Raw genomic sequence first — 16386 nt, 5'->3', positions numbered from 1 at the left:
GGGCGTTAAATTTTAAACAATATTCTCAATGATATTCACTGCATGCAAGTCATGTTTTATTTTTCCCAGGTATCCATGGTAGCCGACTGGACCTACAGTGAGTTGGAGAGCTACGCAGGACAGAAGAGAACTGGCCTCGGGCTCTAACTAGGAAAGATCACATCAAATGGGTGGGAAGTCATCCAAAGTGACTCCAAAGAGAGTTGGTAAGTTACTACACTACAGTACATGACTTGTAGAATCAAAGTAATTCAGTACCTACTCTAATTACATATTGTGTGGTGTACTGTATATTATATTTCAATAGTTCCTGGTGAGAGTGAGCAGGGACAGAGGAGACATCAACCATCACACCAAAGCAACTCACTCAACAATAGTCAGACCTTTGGAGACTCGTCACAATCGACTAACTATGGCAGACAGGAGTCTGGTAACAGTGGCTCATTGATTGCCAGAAATGGAGGGGGAGGCCATTCTCGTCCTGACAGCCAAAGGTCCAAGAGACCGATGAGTCAAATGTCTCGCTACAGTGGGAAAGTTGGTCTTAATCAAGGTGCATAAAATAATGTGTGTGGGAATTTGCATTGCTTGAAGCTATGTTTATATATTCTTTGTTTTGTCTAAGTCATAGCATTGTATTTAATTATCACGAATATTTTCACTCCAGGTCAGTCTCGAGGAGGCTCAAGAGGATATGGAAGACCTGATGGAAGACTCAAGGATAACTTCCAACCAACTAGAGTCGACCCATTCACACCAAGAGATCTAGTAACTTCATTCAGATCAAACTTTGCTAGCAGGACCACAAGTCATCATCAGCCACCTGATCTTCAGCCTTGCGAGCAAAGCAGTTTAGACAACAATGAAGGAACCTCCTACCTAATGAGGATTAATAAAAGTGATGATGAGCCTCAAGGACCTGTGACTGCTTGCCCAACATGCAACTCAAAGTATAGGAGCATTGTCCACGTTCCTTACCTCTTGCTCTGTGGACACACGTTCTGCAGCAGTTGTATTGAGCAAGCTCTCAAATTTGATCCACCATCTCTAAAATGTGGATACTGCTTCATTAAGACTCCAGTTGAGCCTCAGAGCAGAGTTGAGGATTTTGTAAGGAACGAAGCAATTTTAGATCTTATTGAGAGCAAAGAGTTCATTACTACAATTGGTAGCTCTCAGAGTGACCGTTGTGCTGAATGTGAGCGAAACCTTGCTGTGAAGTACTGCAGTGAATGCTCTGCATCATATTGTGAGGCATGCAATAAACAGCAGCACACAGGATCAAAGGTACGAGCTAGACACAAACCAATTCCCATTAGTCTTAAACCGAAACCTCAACCAACGTGCAAAAAGCATCCAGGACAGAGTTGCGTGTTGTACTGCGAAACGGAGCACCTGCCCATGTGTGTTCTATGTAAATTTTATGGAGAGCACAAGTTCCATAACTATCAGTTGCTGAACAATTCTGCCTCAGCCTATAGGAACACACTGTCAATGAAACTGACTGAGATTAATAAGATGGAAGAGAGACTGTCACAGGTAGCCCAAACACAATCGAATTTAAAGGAAGACATTAGAAACAAAGCAATGGAAGCACAAGAAAAACTAGAGAAACACTTTGCAGGTATGAATGCACTCATGTGTAAAAGAAATGTGATCATAAAGTTGTGTTTTATATAGAAACAAGGAAGGAGACAATGGCTGCCTTAGAGCATCGTGAAGCAACATTGCTTTGTCTTCTTGACAGACAAGTAGAAGTGCAGGAGATGATACTTGAGGAACAAAGACTAGAACTAGCATCAGCTAGATCAAGAGCAATAGCAGCAAAGGAAGAAGGTACTAATGATTTAACATCAACAAAATTAAAATTATAATTTATTAAATCTTTACATTTAGTTACAAAACTGTTAGATCTCAATTCTATATCTGCTATACTCGCTCGAAAGCATGTCGACAATGCGTTGGATTCTACTTTGAAGCAAACCTCATTATTTCCTGATGTTGGAGATGACTCAAGGAATAGCATACAGCTCATACCACTTGGTCTGCGTCCGAAACAAGAGATAACGTCAAAACTACAGCAAGTTTTAAATCAACATGGAATAATACTCCAACTTCCTGAGAGACTCCTCATAACTGAAGCCAAAATACATTCCAAGTCCATTACAATAAGATGGGAAGTTCCTGATCAAAGCCTTGAAGTGACGGATGATAGGACTCGAAGTTTCTCCCTCCACTGCTTTGCTGATGTTCCATTAAAATTTAAGAGAGAGAAACTTCAAAACTTTCACAACCGACGATTGTTGAATGTCAAATCAAATTCGCCAGGCCTCTCGTCACATGACAGTGGATACCAAGATTGCAGCAGTGATACAATGTCCCAGACCAGTAATGGACGACTACCATTGATACCGCTATCAATGAGATCTAGTAGTAATCAAAATGTATCAATATTAAAGCAGCAGCAACAACTCCTACCAAATAATGGGGACTCACAAGTCTTACCAGAAGGATCTAACCCTAGCACTCCAGTAATGCAGCAGGTTAAAGGGCAACCAGTCCTAAAGCCTCAGTCTGTGAAACTAGCACAATCCACAGCAGCTGCTCGAGCTTCAGGTGCTCTTCTAAAACTGCCTGCTCTGCTAACAAAAACTACTGAGGATGATCCAGAGAGTCCCTCAGACTCTGAGACTGATGATCCACAATGCATGTCTAATGGCAGTGCAGAAACAGAGGAAGCATCACACCTGATCCATGTAGCCCCGAGCAATGCAATGACAGCAACCAACTCTCAGAGCAATAGCTGCTCCAGTAGTAGCACAAACATATCCACAGAGCCTGATAATAATGATGGGGTCAACATAGGGCAGTGCAATAAAGGATACAAGTTTGAAGAAATATATGCTGGACCAGCAAACAGTTTCACATACTCTGGTGTAGTGGGAGGTGCAACCTATTACTTTCGTGTTAGATGCTCCAATGCTATTGGTGAAGGACCATGGAGTGATACATTCAAATGCAAGATACAAGCAACAGGTATAATATATAACTAAGAATATCCTCATTGTAATTCACATTTTTTTATTTTTATTATTTCAATAGGTGTATCCAAAAAGACTTAATTATCATTCATAACAAGAAAATTACGTTTTTTGTGTGTATTAAAAATTATTGTTACAGTTGTAATTTAAACCAACACTAATTAAGCAAATAATTAGTTACTATGACTCAACTCTCTCCTCGTTCTCTTCATCCAGTAAATGCATTGGATATTGATATTGTGGTGGAGATGGCTTCTTTGGCCTTATAAACAATAAAAGGACAATGAGCTTATTAGAGTAGCTTACTGCTGTTCATGTGGCTCCTCAGTTGGTCCATGGCTGCCATTGGTAGCTGCAGTGTGAGTATTTTGTTTACTACCTGCAAATTCACGTAGTTTGACTTGTCCACAGGAGAGCTCTTTGGAATCCCCAGCACCAATATAATGTTGATGCTTTGAGGGATTAAAACTAAAAATAAGCAAGCAGTCAATTTAATTAACACTACACTTGTGTACTAGTGGTGCTTTATATTTGAATGTGGATGCACTCAGTAGATCTATTTAGTATCTACCTTTTTTTTCTGGAGCAGAAAATATACCCAAGTCCAAAGCAGACCAGAAGCATAGCAAGCCCCACTAGGATGACGATTACAATGAAAGCTACTACATATTGTAAGTGTATCTCATCCAAATCCGCTTTAGTGGGGAAGACAGGAGAAGCAGAGCTATCATCCATTCCTGTTGAGGGTGGGGCTGGTCCCTTGGGAGCTAGAAAAACATGAAAATGAATAAAAATTAAATCATTTTAATTTTATTCATCAATAAATGGCCGCAATGAAGGGACCTGTGATGGTGTTTCTGTTTCTTTTACTTGTGGTGGATACCTGTAGTAGTAGTAGTACTGAGCAAAAGCTTAACGGAGTCTCTTTAATAGTGATTGGAGCCAATGGGGATCTCGCCAAGAGAAAAATATGGCCTTCACTTAGAGAACTGGTCCACCAAGACCTAACTCCTCTTTCTTCACTCCTCCTTTTTGCTGGTACAAGGAACCCCCCAGAGAAGACAAAGGACTTCCTGTACAGCTACTTTGAAAAACTGGTATGTCCTGAAGAGTGGGATATCAGCACCAGACAATGCTGGGAGCTAAATGACAAGCTATTTAACAGCATCATTCCAGTCCAATTGAATGATCCTGAGAGCTATGGCAGCCTTCAACAACAAATAGAGGCACTGTTAAATGAGAGGGGTTTGGCTGAAGAGGCACGTATATTCTACCTCTCTGTTCCACCTTTTGCGTACTCTTCCATCTCTCGTTATATTCATAATTACTCTCGCCCTATGTCCTCTTATACAAAGCTCAGAGTTGCGATCGAGAAACCTTTTGGCAAGGACCTTTCCTCAGCCATAGAGCTAGCAGACTCGATACTTGGTAACCTCAACAGCAAAGAAGTTTTTCTCATAGACCATTATCTTCACAAACCAGGAGTATCTCAGATAGTAGAGTTTTGTAGATCTAATCCATTGCTATATTCGTCTGCAGGCCTCATTGATCACATTGAAATAATTTCAAGTGAAAGTATTGACGTCAGAGGTAGAACAGACTATTATGATCAGTATGGCGTGATTCGTGATATGATACAGAATCATCTCACTGAGATATTAACACTGTTAACTCTTGATTTGAGTAATTTAACTTCTCCTTCTAATAGACCGTTTGATCTAAATGCTGCCAAATTTGATATACTTAAATCAATATACCCACCCTTTCTCCAGAGTGCTGTGTTTGGACAGTATTCCGGTTACCAAGATGACCTGGAAAGCGACAAAGGAGGAAATGCTCATGTGAATATCAGTACCACACCAACACTTGCAATAGTGGTGCTTCACCTCCAATCACCGGTATGGTTTAACATACCTGTCATTATGGTTTCTGGTAAGAAACTAGGAAAGAGGGAGACGATTGCCAAGGTTGTTTTTAAAAAGACACGGCATGTTTCCTTGAGGAAGAAAAATGGCTATTGCGATGATATAGTTTTCACAATACAAGACAGCAATGGATCATCTTTCATTACTTTGCCCTCTAATCACAACTTTAATCTACCAAATGACAAAACCTGGACCTATAATGAAGGAGATGGGACAAGTTGCAGTTCCATGAAGACAATACCATTAGGACGCATGGCACTAAAGGAGACATATGCTTCAGTTTTAAGGAGTTTGATTCGAGGAGAGAGTGATTTATTTGTACCACTGAGCAATGTATTGGAATCATGGAGAATATGGTCTTCTTTATTGCTAGAGTATGAAGAGGGAAAAGGAGAACACTTGATGATATACAATAAAAGCTTCCTTGACAATCTTCGATTGACACTAAATGGTAGTACACTAACTGTGTTTGTTAACTCCAGTGATCCTCAAGACAATTTGGTGAGCTTTGAAAAGGATGGAATTAGCTTTAAAAGTGGTAATAAGACAGTAGAAAAAATAAAAGAGAAGATATTTGGTCATTTTCTTTATAAATTCTCAAGATCATCACTTGCTCGTGAAATCAGCCAAGATATACTAGACACAGCCATTACCTCTGTACAAGCACGAGATAGCTTCCACCTTGCATTACCAGGAGGATCCTCACCAGCAGATGTTTATCAATCCCTAGTTGTAGATTATAAGCACAGTTTTCCATGGACGCATACTTCAATATGGCAGACCGATGAAAGATGCGTACCCATTACATCAAGAGACAGCAACTTGTTTCAATTGTCTAAAACTTTATTGGCACAGGTTGGTGTTCCATATGTCAATATTCATCCACTTTTCCCAGTCTGTCATAAATCAGAGAGTGTCCTTAACGAGTATGCTTCCATTAATTATTTTGACTACGTTTTGCTAGGAGTGGGCAAAGATGGTCATACAGCCTCTCTCTTTCCTGATAGTGTCAATAGTTCATTTTCCCCTTTTGATAATAATGAGACTGTTAAATTTGTTAAGTTACCCTTGGACTACCCAATAAAGGTCAAAGAGCGTGTGACATTATCTATGGAGAGGCTAGTAAAGGCAAGAAGAATTGGTATGATCATTACTGGTAAAGACAAGTGCCATTTGGCTCATGTTATTGAATCCAAAGACAAACACAACTCATCATTACCATTTGTGCAGCTATTAAGAAAAGCTAAACCAGGGACTGTGAAAATATGGATGGACAGGAACATTTGTAAAAAGTAATTATGTGTAATATACAATTAATGAAATGAATAATAATTATTATGATAAATCAATATTATTTTTTCTGATTGATCAGTTCAGTAGGAGTGAAGACTCCTCTTTCAGTTATAATGCCTCCAGTGATCAGTTCTCCTGGTGTCACATCAAAAGCAGGATTCCAACAATTGATCCCCTCGGGCGCAATCCTCTTGCCAGCAAAACAAATCATCTCTTCTTTCTTTCGCTCTTCGATGACTATCTCAGACCCAGACGAAATACTAAAGTCAATTGTAGTGAAAGGTGCTGCTATATAGAATGGTATCCCATGATAGCGGGCGACCACTGCCAATTGGTAGGTCCCTATCTTATTAGCAGTGTCTCCATTAGCAACGACTCTGTCTGCACCCACGACAACAGCAGACACGTGCCTCTCTTTCATGAGGCAAGCAGCCATTGAGTCGCAGATGAGTGTACCAGGGATACCCTCAGTGACTAGCTCATACGCTGTTAGTCTTGATCCTTGATTGTATGGTCTAGTTTCTGTACAGTATACTTGTTTGAGACGTCCTTTCTCTTGTAGGCTCCTAATGACACCCAGTGCTGTACCATACCCTGCACATGCTAATGATCCTGTATTGCAATGAGTGAGTATAGTCACATCCCCTCCACTGTATTGAGTTAGTATGTGTTCTGCTCCATTCCGTCCTATGCTAGTATTAGTACTGATGTCTTCTTGGAGCATTTCATAAAGGTTTTTGTAAAGTATGTCACAAGCTTTTTTCGGATCTTTAATTCTCTCAACTAGACCTTGCGTGATCTCCGAGAACCTTTTAGCTGCTTCGGTGATATTGACTGCAGTTGGTCGAGCTGACTGGAGGTAGCTGAAGGACTCGTTCACAAAAGAAGAAAGTTCAGAGAGAGAAAGAAAATTCCTTTTCTTCAATTCAACAGCAATACTCAGTGCACCGACTATAGCAATAGCTGGTGCTCCTCTTGTCTAGTAAAAAAGATAAAAATAAAAGAGGATTTGATTACACACATGGGTGGAGCTCATGCATTTATCGAAGTGTGAAAATTGAGGTGAAAATTGGGGGGAGCTAAAAAAAACCCCCACACTAACCTTCATGTTTTTGATGGCATCCCATGCATCTTGTACAGTATTTATTTCCTCATATAACGATACATCTGGTAGCAGGAGCTGATTAAGTATGGAGAGTTTCCCTTCCTCTTTGTCGAAGACAATGGACTGTAGAGACATAATGAATTGAAGAATATACGGAATGATCTATTGGACTTCTCCGTCACACGGGTCCGATTCGTATATTCTTACTTTAATAAAATGGCCGCTGTCTCTTTGGGTCGTTCTGTCTTCCTAGTCAGGCATGTTGGAGTCTCTAGTTCCCCCTGGACAATAATGAGAACCAGGAAAATCCACACAGCCTCTTTCATGCTACAACCTGGAAACAAGGAAAGGTAATTTTAGCTAAAGGGCGGGGCTGGGCATGATATGGGTGTGGCTAAAATACTATTGTGTAAAAATTTTGTTTTTTACATTCAGACGAAAGAAAGCATACACGTTAGGCGTAACACACAGTTGGCCGTCAAGAGGTTCCATACAAAAGGACCAAACCCCATTACTTCAGGACCTTTACATTCGTAAACTAATAATGGGGACTTTCCCTGGAGTCGATGAAGTCATAATACAAAAGAAAGCAAATAATATCACTGTGACGTTTTGGATCAATCTCACAGCATACCGATCCCAAGCACCCAGCCTGTACTTCCTGTCAGCATACACTGAGACAATACTGAGTCATTGGCTAGCAGTTAATGTGAGTGTGATTGTGAAAGGGTATTTTAAGAAGGCTACATTTATTTAATTATCATGTAACAAAAATTAATCCTATATTTTTCATTAATTGTTGCATCTCATTATAAGGAGTTTGTTTGTTTATGCATCTAGCAAATAAGTGTTTTAAAATTTAAAATGAAGGAAAACTGAGATAAAACTGAGATAAAATTTAAAATCTTTAAAAATTGATAATGAAATCCTGGTGAAATAAAGCTGCCTAGAGAGAAAGGGATAACATTGATCAGTGAGTGGAGGAACACTATAACAATGAGTCAAAATAATAACCATAGAGTGTAAAGAGCCACTGGAAGAGAGAACTAGTGTCAATTAAGGATGCTTGGACTTCATTTCAAACTCCTCGTCGGCATCATTTTTGTCCTTGCACATACACACTACCTTGATGACCTCGTGGACAATAAAAGCAGCCACCCAACCACACAGCATGAGTATCCAAACAATCCACACGCCCATCGGAGGGACTATGAGGAAGACGCCAAGCGTAACTTGAATGAGTCCGAGGATAATTGTGGATGCACCCCAAATCCTGTGAAACCACTCCCAACATATACGATACTTGCTCTTCTCAATACCTTCTTTAATATGTGGACGACTAAGAGAGAGAGAGAGAGAAGTGTGTACATGTACATGAGTGAGAGAAAGTGTGTGGATACTCACAGTATTCCATTAATTGGCTGGACAATCATGATTGTCATTAGTATGATCCCAATGATGGCATGAGGATGAGTTGGCTCAAGACTGGCACCAGTTGGAAATATCATGACAAAGGCAGGAATGGTGAATACCACTGCAGTTATCTATAGGTAATTATACAAGTATGTACGTTATACACCGATTTGGAAAGATTATAGCTAATTTTTATGAATTTATAAAGTTGCTCAAAAATCAACCCAAAGTCCCTGTATATAGTTACAAATCTTAGACCAAATTTTGCCAAAAATGGCTAAGTGAGAATCCTCCATTTTTTTCCAAATATATACATGCACTTATGTTGTGTAGAAAGTTTGAGCTGGTTCCAATCAAAATTGGATTTTAATGAATTTTTAAACATGCAGTTCACATGATGGTCTCTATCATGTCATACCTGGACTGTAACATGAGCTATGAACCAGATCTTCTTTCCCTTGCAGCGATAGTACCTAGCTATGAATGCACCAGTTGGAAACAAGATCCCAAAAGCAATGATCATAAAGAGACCGTGAAGATGAGTGTAAGCAAACCAAACCCTGTCACAGCCTGTTGTCATTGTCAGTGATACGTCTCCTTCCAATAGCCATAAATCATTTAGCTGAGAATCACTAAGAGAGAGAGAGATGAATTAATACCTTCTAAAAAGCAAAACCTTGATCTGCCAATTAACTCAATTCCTTACATTTCACACTATCAATTAGTGGATGATATGGAGACCAAGGTATGCTAATCAGTATAATGACTCTCACCCATCAAGATAATAGAATACTACCCAATGCCCATGCATTTAAACAAACTATTCTTAAAAAACATACTTTGACATAAGACTCCCTCCAAACATGTAAACTCTTCCATTATTTCCAGCAGCCATTGCATGCCTATAACGTCTTTGAGGATACACATTGGACTCAGCCTAAGGACAGACAATAAGCAATGAATTAAAACTGATGATTAGCACGTTACAATGACTGATGGTAACTAACCCTCACAAGATATCTAGTCCAATCTTTGTTATCAGTATCAACAACAAGGACTTCATTTTCAGGCCAAGGAGTGTCCTGGATACATGTACATATAACATTATAAATTGTGAACCTCTCTCTCTCTTTCTCTTACAGAAATAACTTGATCAGTCCAGGTATCAGATCCTCCATACAGGACTGCCTTTCCAGTTTCATTGCTCAATGGGGCCATAGCACTCCATATACGGGGTGTAGCACACCGTGGTAGCTCTGTCCATTTTTTATCCCTATTGTCAAATACCCACCCGTCTTCAGCTGGACAGGGACCACCACCATTTCCACCCCTACACAAAATATATACATGTACACATAGTCCTGTATCAATTACTGTAGCAAAGATAATAATTAATAAGTAATTTAATTTTAATTTTGCCAGTTCAAAGTCCATTTAATGTCTGAGTTAAATTTTGCATAAAGTTTTTACGTTAAAGTGTCTCTCGACATCACATGTACACAAGATTGCTTGTAGCATGAGAAAAGTCTTACAATAAAGAAAACATTTTATATACATACAAGTACTTCATTAAAGAAAACCTTAATAGCCAGCAAATAAAGAAAATCATTTTGCATACGTTATTTTACTGACATTACCTCATGCAACCGCCAAACATGACGAGAGTGTTTTCATCAACGACCGAAGATCCCTGGAGGCACCTCCCGTGAGGCACAAGAGGATTAAACTGATTACCGGAAGTAGGCTGATCGTGGACTGTCTCCCAGCTTGCCGTATTAGTATCAGTGAACGTCAGTCTGAACGTGTCAATGTAACGTGATGGGATGGAGGTGATCTTTGTGAAACCCGATCCCATCCAGAAAACGTTATCCCAAGCTCCAAAGTGCCCGCCGTAGCGTGTACCTGGAGGATTTCCAGTCACAGATGGAGTCCTCCAGGTATAATCATCAAGGGAGAAGACCCACGTGTCATCATACTCCAGCACTCCCAGGTGCCCGTGGCTGAGTACAAACAAGCTCACCCCGTTCACTCTGACTAGACCAAAGTAAGCAAAACGTCGGTTGGCTGGTACTGTGCCGCTTCCATCATGTATGATGCTCCATGTTCCATCGCTGAGGTCATAGCGCCAGGTTTCTGGACCCGATGAGGTGGCATTTGGGCCGGTCAAGCTTCCAAAGAGGATGAGGGAGTTGCTCGAGTTGTCGTACACCATTGCGGTCCCAAAGCCTTTGGGTCCAGAGTCAGATACCAGCCTCCATGTAAGGGGACTTGAGAGAGAGGGGGCAAAGAAAGAAAATAAAACGAACAAGAGGACCTTCATGATGGAGATTCGAGAGAGTTTCTAAGTAGGCGTGGTCATCAGTTATTAAATTTTGACAAGAAGTTATTAAGTAGATAATAATAATTAAATTTTTAAAAATGATTTTCTTTCATTCAGCTATTCATGATTCCACTGTCTATGAGATGAGACAGCTTCTGATAATCTGTCCAGGCTTGACTCTCATTTGGTGAGCAGTAAGAATTCAAAGTAGTGTTCATAGGGTCTTCCTGTAATGCTTGAGAGCAGATTTGAATGCATTGATCACCGGCTAACAGTAAATACTCAATCTGCATTCCTGCATAAAAATGGGTATCATAATGTTATCAATTAAATGAATGATCAGTTGTACCATCTCTAAGATCAGGGGGTGCAGCAGCATTGTTTAAAAAGAATTGCTGCAGGCCATTTGTTTTCATTTTTGTGTCTTTTGTAATGAGAAGTGAGAGCTAAAGGGAAGGAGCTTTAACATCTTTGTTATCAACAGCATACTTTTTCTTTGACATTTTCTATAAACTTTAATGCTCTTGTATGCTCAGAGTCTTCCAAGAATACAACTACACTAGTCTGCAATAAACAAAGGACAGTATCAATTGGCTATCATGTGGGGTGTAACTCACTTTTGTGTATTCATCTTGAAATTTAATCCCCAGAGTCCTGGGTACAACTCTACTGCTGCAGTTTGACTGAAATGATGTGCTTGAAACTTGATCCGATCCAAAAGACGGCAAATTCTCTTCCTATATAATACAATATTAATGTTTCAAAAAATATAATGCTATTTTTAATAAAAAAATATTATGTACTATCTTTGAACAAATTTTTGAAGCGAGTTAAAAAACAATTTTGATGGTAATGAACTGATGAACAACATAAAAATATGCATCAGAAAATGTTTTGACTTTCTCAGGTTACTGATGGAATGATGCTATCATGAGTATCATGCACAACCTCATTGACATTCTTAATAATACTCACTCGTTTTAAAGTGACCCAGTTTCCACTCTGAGGAGTGAAATCATGGACTGAGTACCAATTGTTATTGAGTGGACTTAAACCAGCAACTGTCAGATGGTCTAATGGAGAGAGAGAAAGAGAGGCAGAGAGAAAGCAAAAAGCATATAGGTTAGAGTCAAAAATCATACAAATATTAAACCTTTCAATTGAGGATAGAAACCACTAAAGCAGCAAAACTTAATGCTAGAGCAATTCTCAATGACAGGTTGTGTGGTACAGTGCAACTGAAAGGTGGACTGGACAGTATCTCGAGCACGAAATTGTTGACAAGAAGCCATGATATGACACCTCTTGGATTCTCTCACAAATACACTACATCAAAGAGATGAAAGATATAGATTCTCTAGAGATAAGCATACCTTCCTTTGCAGGGGCCCACAAAGATCTGACAGTCATTACAAAGATCAATAGTAACAGCAGCAGTATGATCCAATAGATATATGATACAATTCTATGGTGAAATTACATGCTAAAAACAGTACAACCATACAAGATGAAAAGTTATGGATTTCATATTGGAAATATCTCCAAAACCAGCGTCAAAATGACAAGTTGACAACAAATCGCAACATTGAAACTAACTTACATCACATGATTCAATATGAAATGCTTGACCATTTAATTCTCCAGCCTCTTTGACTACAGTGACATTACTAAGCTCTTGACACACATACTTACTAACATCAATTTCATCTCTATTATTATTAAAAGGTGTCACAGTGTGCATTAATTATTAAATACATGGGTGTATGAAGCTCTACCTTTGAAAATAGTCTACTCCCATATGTCCATTGTTACTTTCTCCATTTTCATCGTCATCAGTCTTTTTATTCGTCCTGGATGAGCTACAACAAGAGCCCATGATCGATATATGGCGAATGTTCAATGTTGTCTCAGTTGTCTAGGTAACAAACCACTCCTTAAAAGGGTGTGGTAAAGGAACACCCACGTGTTTTAACTTGCCAATTATGCATAGCAGCACTAATTCCAGGACTTAACATTCAACAATAAAGGACAATGCATATTGTATCATGTCCAGGACTCCAGGTATAAATCTATGATGTTTTATTTACCTCATTCATAGCTAGGCTAGTTTCAGCATATCTTTGCTTTCAAGCTGTCAGCAGTAAAACAAGGTACTTTTAATTATGAATTTATAATTGAATCCATGACCACATCATGCATCATAACTTGAACAACGTCATGATCATAGACAATACATAATGCACACACTCCTCCTTTAAAGTGTGCTATGGTCTATCAATTACTATGTCTTGCCATTTGCCTTATGCATTCAAAGCTTCTAGATAACACAATTACATCAGTTTTTTGAAAATCATACAATACTTGGTTTGGACAGAACTTTTGGACCACTTATGAATAGAAGATAGAGGGTATAATATTAAATTTCTAAAAATATTCTCCATTATTTGCTGTATAGAAAGTTTGAACTAATTCCAACTTTGGTTTTTTTAATTACATCCATTTTAAAAATATGCCATTTTCTGAAAAATACCCTGTACTATAGCCCATGGTTTTTCCAAAAAATGACTCAAAAATCAACCCCAATTTTTATTATATTTTCTGTTGCATATTGATGCCCTTATGCTATGTAGAAAGTTTGAGCTGATTCCAACTTCAATTTTTTGAGTTATAGTCATTTTAAAATATGCCATTTTCTGAAAACACCCTTTTCCAAAAAATTGCTTTAAAAGTACTCCCTTTTTTGTATTGTTTTTTGCCTGTGTCTTTATGATTATACTGCTGTTGCTATTAATGAGCACAAAATTAATTTTGCTTTTAAAATATTTTATCAAACTAAAAACTAAATGATCACACAACTAACTAGGAGTCTAAGATTTAACAAAACAAGTCCTACTAATACTATGTTCTATATACAAACAGTTTCTGATCCAGTTCCTTATTGCATGATCAGACGCAAAGATATTTCCTTTGCCTCACTCTTCGGTATCGGTACCTTATGACGTATCTGTATTGGTATAGTCTTCGTGGGTACCTGCAGGCAGACCTGTAGCACGTTGACCTCATGAGCTTATGAATGTAAGTGTAGTATCTCCTCCTGCAGACCCCAGTGCATGGGTTGCAGTATTTTGCATACGTCCTGTAGCGAGTCCTCTTGTATATCATGCAAGTGTATGGTTCTCTCCTGTAAACACAGCGCCTGTATGTGATGTTTCCATAGACAGGAATGCTTTTTATTACAGTGTATGTGACCCATTGGTAGGTGCATGTAGAAGCTGCTTGACTTTCTTGCTCATGATCATTGCCATCACTGTTACTCTCTATTATAATAATCTAAATGTTAAATATGTCATATAATTATTATAATACCTTCAGTGTCATCTTCGTCAATAGCACTTAAATCTGTTTAGAAAGTAATAATAGGACAATTTATTTGCTTATATACATACCTTCATCTGTAGTTTGATCATCAGTTTCTTCATTAGTTGTATCATCATCGTGCTCTCCACTATCATCTAAATGAAGAGAAAGAAATTACAACTACTTTTATTTGATTGATAGCTGCCTTACCTTCCTTGAAGTAACTCATATCTTCTGCAGCTGATTCTGTATAAAAGGTACATGAATAAATGAATACAGTACTTGTAAATAATACACTTTGTTGTCTCACCATCTTTTGTGTGACTATCCTGTTGTTCTATGTTATTGCTGTCCTTGGTCCCTAATATAAGAACTAGTCTATCATTATACTTATTACATATTTACCTTCTCCAATAACATAAGATGCACACAGCAAGAGGAGCAATATGCCAGCACCTTTCACCATGTTTATGTGTACAGCTAGTCTGTGTCTCTGGCTTATCCAGTGTTTACTGTCATCACTTATTTATAGAATGTTAACATGAAACTGTTCAATAATGTATTGTTATTGTATGGACTATGACAACTTAAAAATAAATATGAAACACCAACTGTTTCTAGTTACACTTTCAGTAATTAGGTATAACTGAATGTTGTTGTGATGAAAGTGTTGTCCTGACTTTGTTTTTACTGTTGGTATTACTACCATTGCACTGTCATAATGTGCCATGTTGAGAGGTTCTTGGTAATTTGTTTTAACTTTTGGGACCTCCTCCACTTTAGGAGCTATGTAGACTTCACTTTTATTGTTATTTTTTGTTTGTTTGTCACTTTTAGTTTTTTTATTAATAACAGTAAACATGTTGTTCTAAAAATATTGTATGTCATTATCCAAATAGAATATCTCAATTTTTCTTCCTTTTTTCATGTATTATATTAAATTTTATTCCATACTTTTTCCCCTGAACTGTACTGACAGCTCTGGGAAAAATTTAAAAGCATGAATGTAAATAATATCAGTCAGTAACAAGAATATACAGTACAGTAAATAGAATATAAGAGATTGATTTAACACCAACACTATCTTACACTACATGCACTCTCTCAAAAACCAACTGCTTCTAGTACAAGCCAATAATAGAGACTTTGACACAATAGCAATCACATTCAATAACTGGACCCACTATTAGTACCTATAGGCTGAATGATAGAGTCATCATTATAATGATTACAATGGTTTCCAACAAATTACTATTGATCATATTTTCTGTCTAATTCATTACTGTTCAATCATTAATTTTAGCTTCTCATTTCCTCTACTCAGTTAATATCTATTTTAGTTATAGTTCATAGATCTAGCTGTGATAGAAATTAAGAAATCTTTTCATAAAAATGCTCTAATACAAGCTCAGCACAATTCCAATTGAGTTACAACCAAGACCATGTACATGTACCAACACTAAAGATGATCTTTTAATATGCCCATGTCTTTATGTTACGTAAAAAAGTTTAAACTGAATCTAATAAAGAGTGGGCATGCAGTTTAATTGTTGACCAAAGCTACACCTACTATTAGCAAATGGTGTTAGCAATTATTGGTGTGCTAAAGTATTTTTTCATTTCATCTCAACTAGTATAAAACACTGACTGTTTTAATGATCAAAAAATAAAGGCCTGACAAAAATAACTAAGAAAACTTTATGCAGCAAAAAAAGATACTACAGTAGCAACTACAGTTAATTAATGTTCTTTACGATGACTGTATCTCATCAGGACTTTAAAGACAGAGACGCTTGCGAGTGTACCTTGTACGGCGAGTATAGCCAGAGAGATACCTGAAGGATAGCCAGGAATACCTGCAGGTGATCCTAGTGCATCTAGACATGTTGCCTAACATGACGGTACTTGGTGACATAGACATATCGGTATCTA

General features: G+C 38.1%; 8 protein-coding genes across 9 annotated transcripts; 3 read left to right on the top strand and 5 right to left on the bottom strand.

The window, feature by feature from the left end:
- On the top strand, positions 1–3202 carry LOC105314196 (uncharacterized). Its single transcript, XM_020001506.1, has 6 exons — positions 1–206; positions 308–553; positions 668–1624; positions 1681–1836; positions 1897–3036; positions 3103–3202. The coding sequence occupies exons 1-6, from the start codon at positions 167–169 to the stop codon at positions 3120–3122; spliced, it is 2559 nt and encodes an 852-aa protein (XP_019857065.1). The 5' UTR covers positions 1–166; the 3' UTR covers positions 3123–3202.
- On the bottom strand, positions 3102–4095 carry LOC100631922 (uncharacterized). Of its 2 annotated transcripts, none has more exons than XM_003389471.3 (4): positions 3925–4095; positions 3613–3808; positions 3348–3509; positions 3102–3303 (listed from the first exon to the last, which is right to left on the bottom strand). In XM_003389471.3, the coding sequence occupies exons 2-4, from the start codon at positions 3774–3776 to the stop codon at positions 3222–3224; spliced, it is 408 nt and encodes a 135-aa protein (XP_003389519.1). In that variant the 5' UTR covers positions 3777–3808; positions 3925–4095; the 3' UTR covers positions 3102–3221. The 2 variants fall into 2 exon arrangements, with proteins under 2 accessions (XP_003389519.1, XP_019857067.1); XM_020001508.1 differs by having other exon boundaries at positions 3116–3303; positions 3613–3810; positions 3930–4005.
- Positions 3822–6293, top strand: LOC105314200 (GDH/6PGL endoplasmic bifunctional protein-like). Its single transcript, XM_011408229.2, has one exon. The coding sequence runs from the start codon at positions 3866–3868 to the stop codon at positions 6260–6262; it is 2397 nt and encodes a 798-aa protein (XP_011406531.1). The 5' UTR covers positions 3822–3865; the 3' UTR covers positions 6263–6293.
- On the bottom strand, positions 6231–7509 carry LOC100632807 (methylthioribose-1-phosphate isomerase-like). Its single transcript, XM_003389478.3, has 2 exons — positions 7362–7509; positions 6231–7238 (listed from the first exon to the last, which is right to left on the bottom strand). The coding sequence occupies exons 1-2, from the start codon at positions 7497–7499 to the stop codon at positions 6318–6320; spliced, it is 1059 nt and encodes a 352-aa protein (XP_003389526.1). The 5' UTR covers positions 7500–7509; the 3' UTR covers positions 6231–6317.
- Positions 7510–7565: 56 nt separating this feature from the next.
- On the top strand, positions 7566–8251 carry LOC105314199 (uncharacterized). The gene is made up of 2 exons (XM_011408228.2): positions 7566–7714; positions 7800–8251. The coding sequence occupies exons 1-2, from the start codon at positions 7581–7583 to the stop codon at positions 8119–8121; spliced, it is 456 nt and encodes a 151-aa protein (XP_011406530.1). The 5' UTR covers positions 7566–7580; the 3' UTR covers positions 8122–8251.
- Positions 8223–11128, bottom strand: LOC100632680 (uncharacterized). The gene is made up of 7 exons (XM_003389477.3): positions 10415–11128; positions 9918–10107; positions 9785–9859; positions 9617–9714; positions 9196–9409; positions 8769–8908; positions 8223–8703 (listed from the first exon to the last, which is right to left on the bottom strand). The coding sequence occupies exons 1-7, from the start codon at positions 11095–11097 to the stop codon at positions 8421–8423; spliced, it is 1683 nt and encodes a 560-aa protein (XP_003389525.2). The 5' UTR covers positions 11098–11128; the 3' UTR covers positions 8223–8420.
- A 14-nt stretch (positions 11129–11142) lies between these two features.
- On the bottom strand, positions 11143–13041 carry LOC100633444 (protein XRP2-like). Its single transcript, XM_003389482.2, has 9 exons — positions 12873–13041; positions 12698–12806; positions 12471–12562; positions 12251–12423; positions 12073–12170; positions 11715–11834; positions 11587–11661; positions 11447–11543; positions 11143–11392 (listed from the first exon to the last, which is right to left on the bottom strand). Exons 1-9 carry the CDS (start codon positions 12971–12973, stop codon positions 11211–11213), a joined length of 1047 nt encoding a protein of 348 aa, XP_003389530.1. The 5' UTR covers positions 12974–13041; the 3' UTR covers positions 11143–11210.
- An 858-nt stretch (positions 13042–13899) lies between these two features.
- Positions 13900–14977, bottom strand: LOC109585431 (uncharacterized). Its single transcript, XM_020001514.1, has 6 exons — positions 14860–14977; positions 14765–14815; positions 14665–14700; positions 14544–14609; positions 14464–14496; positions 13900–14414 (listed from the first exon to the last, which is right to left on the bottom strand). The coding sequence occupies exons 1-6, from the start codon at positions 14918–14920 to the stop codon at positions 14044–14046; spliced, it is 618 nt and encodes a 205-aa protein (XP_019857073.1). The 5' UTR covers positions 14921–14977; the 3' UTR covers positions 13900–14043.
- Between the last annotated feature and the right edge of the window lie 1409 nt (positions 14978–16386).

This window comes from Amphimedon queenslandica, unplaced genomic scaffold (assembly GCF_000090795.2).
Source record: "Amphimedon queenslandica unplaced genomic scaffold, v1.1 AMPQUscaffold_13063, whole genome shotgun sequence".
Classification (NCBI taxonomy): Eukaryota; Metazoa; Porifera; class Demospongiae; order Haplosclerida; family Niphatidae; genus Amphimedon; species Amphimedon queenslandica.
This window is presented reverse-complemented; position numbering and strand designations above follow the sequence as displayed.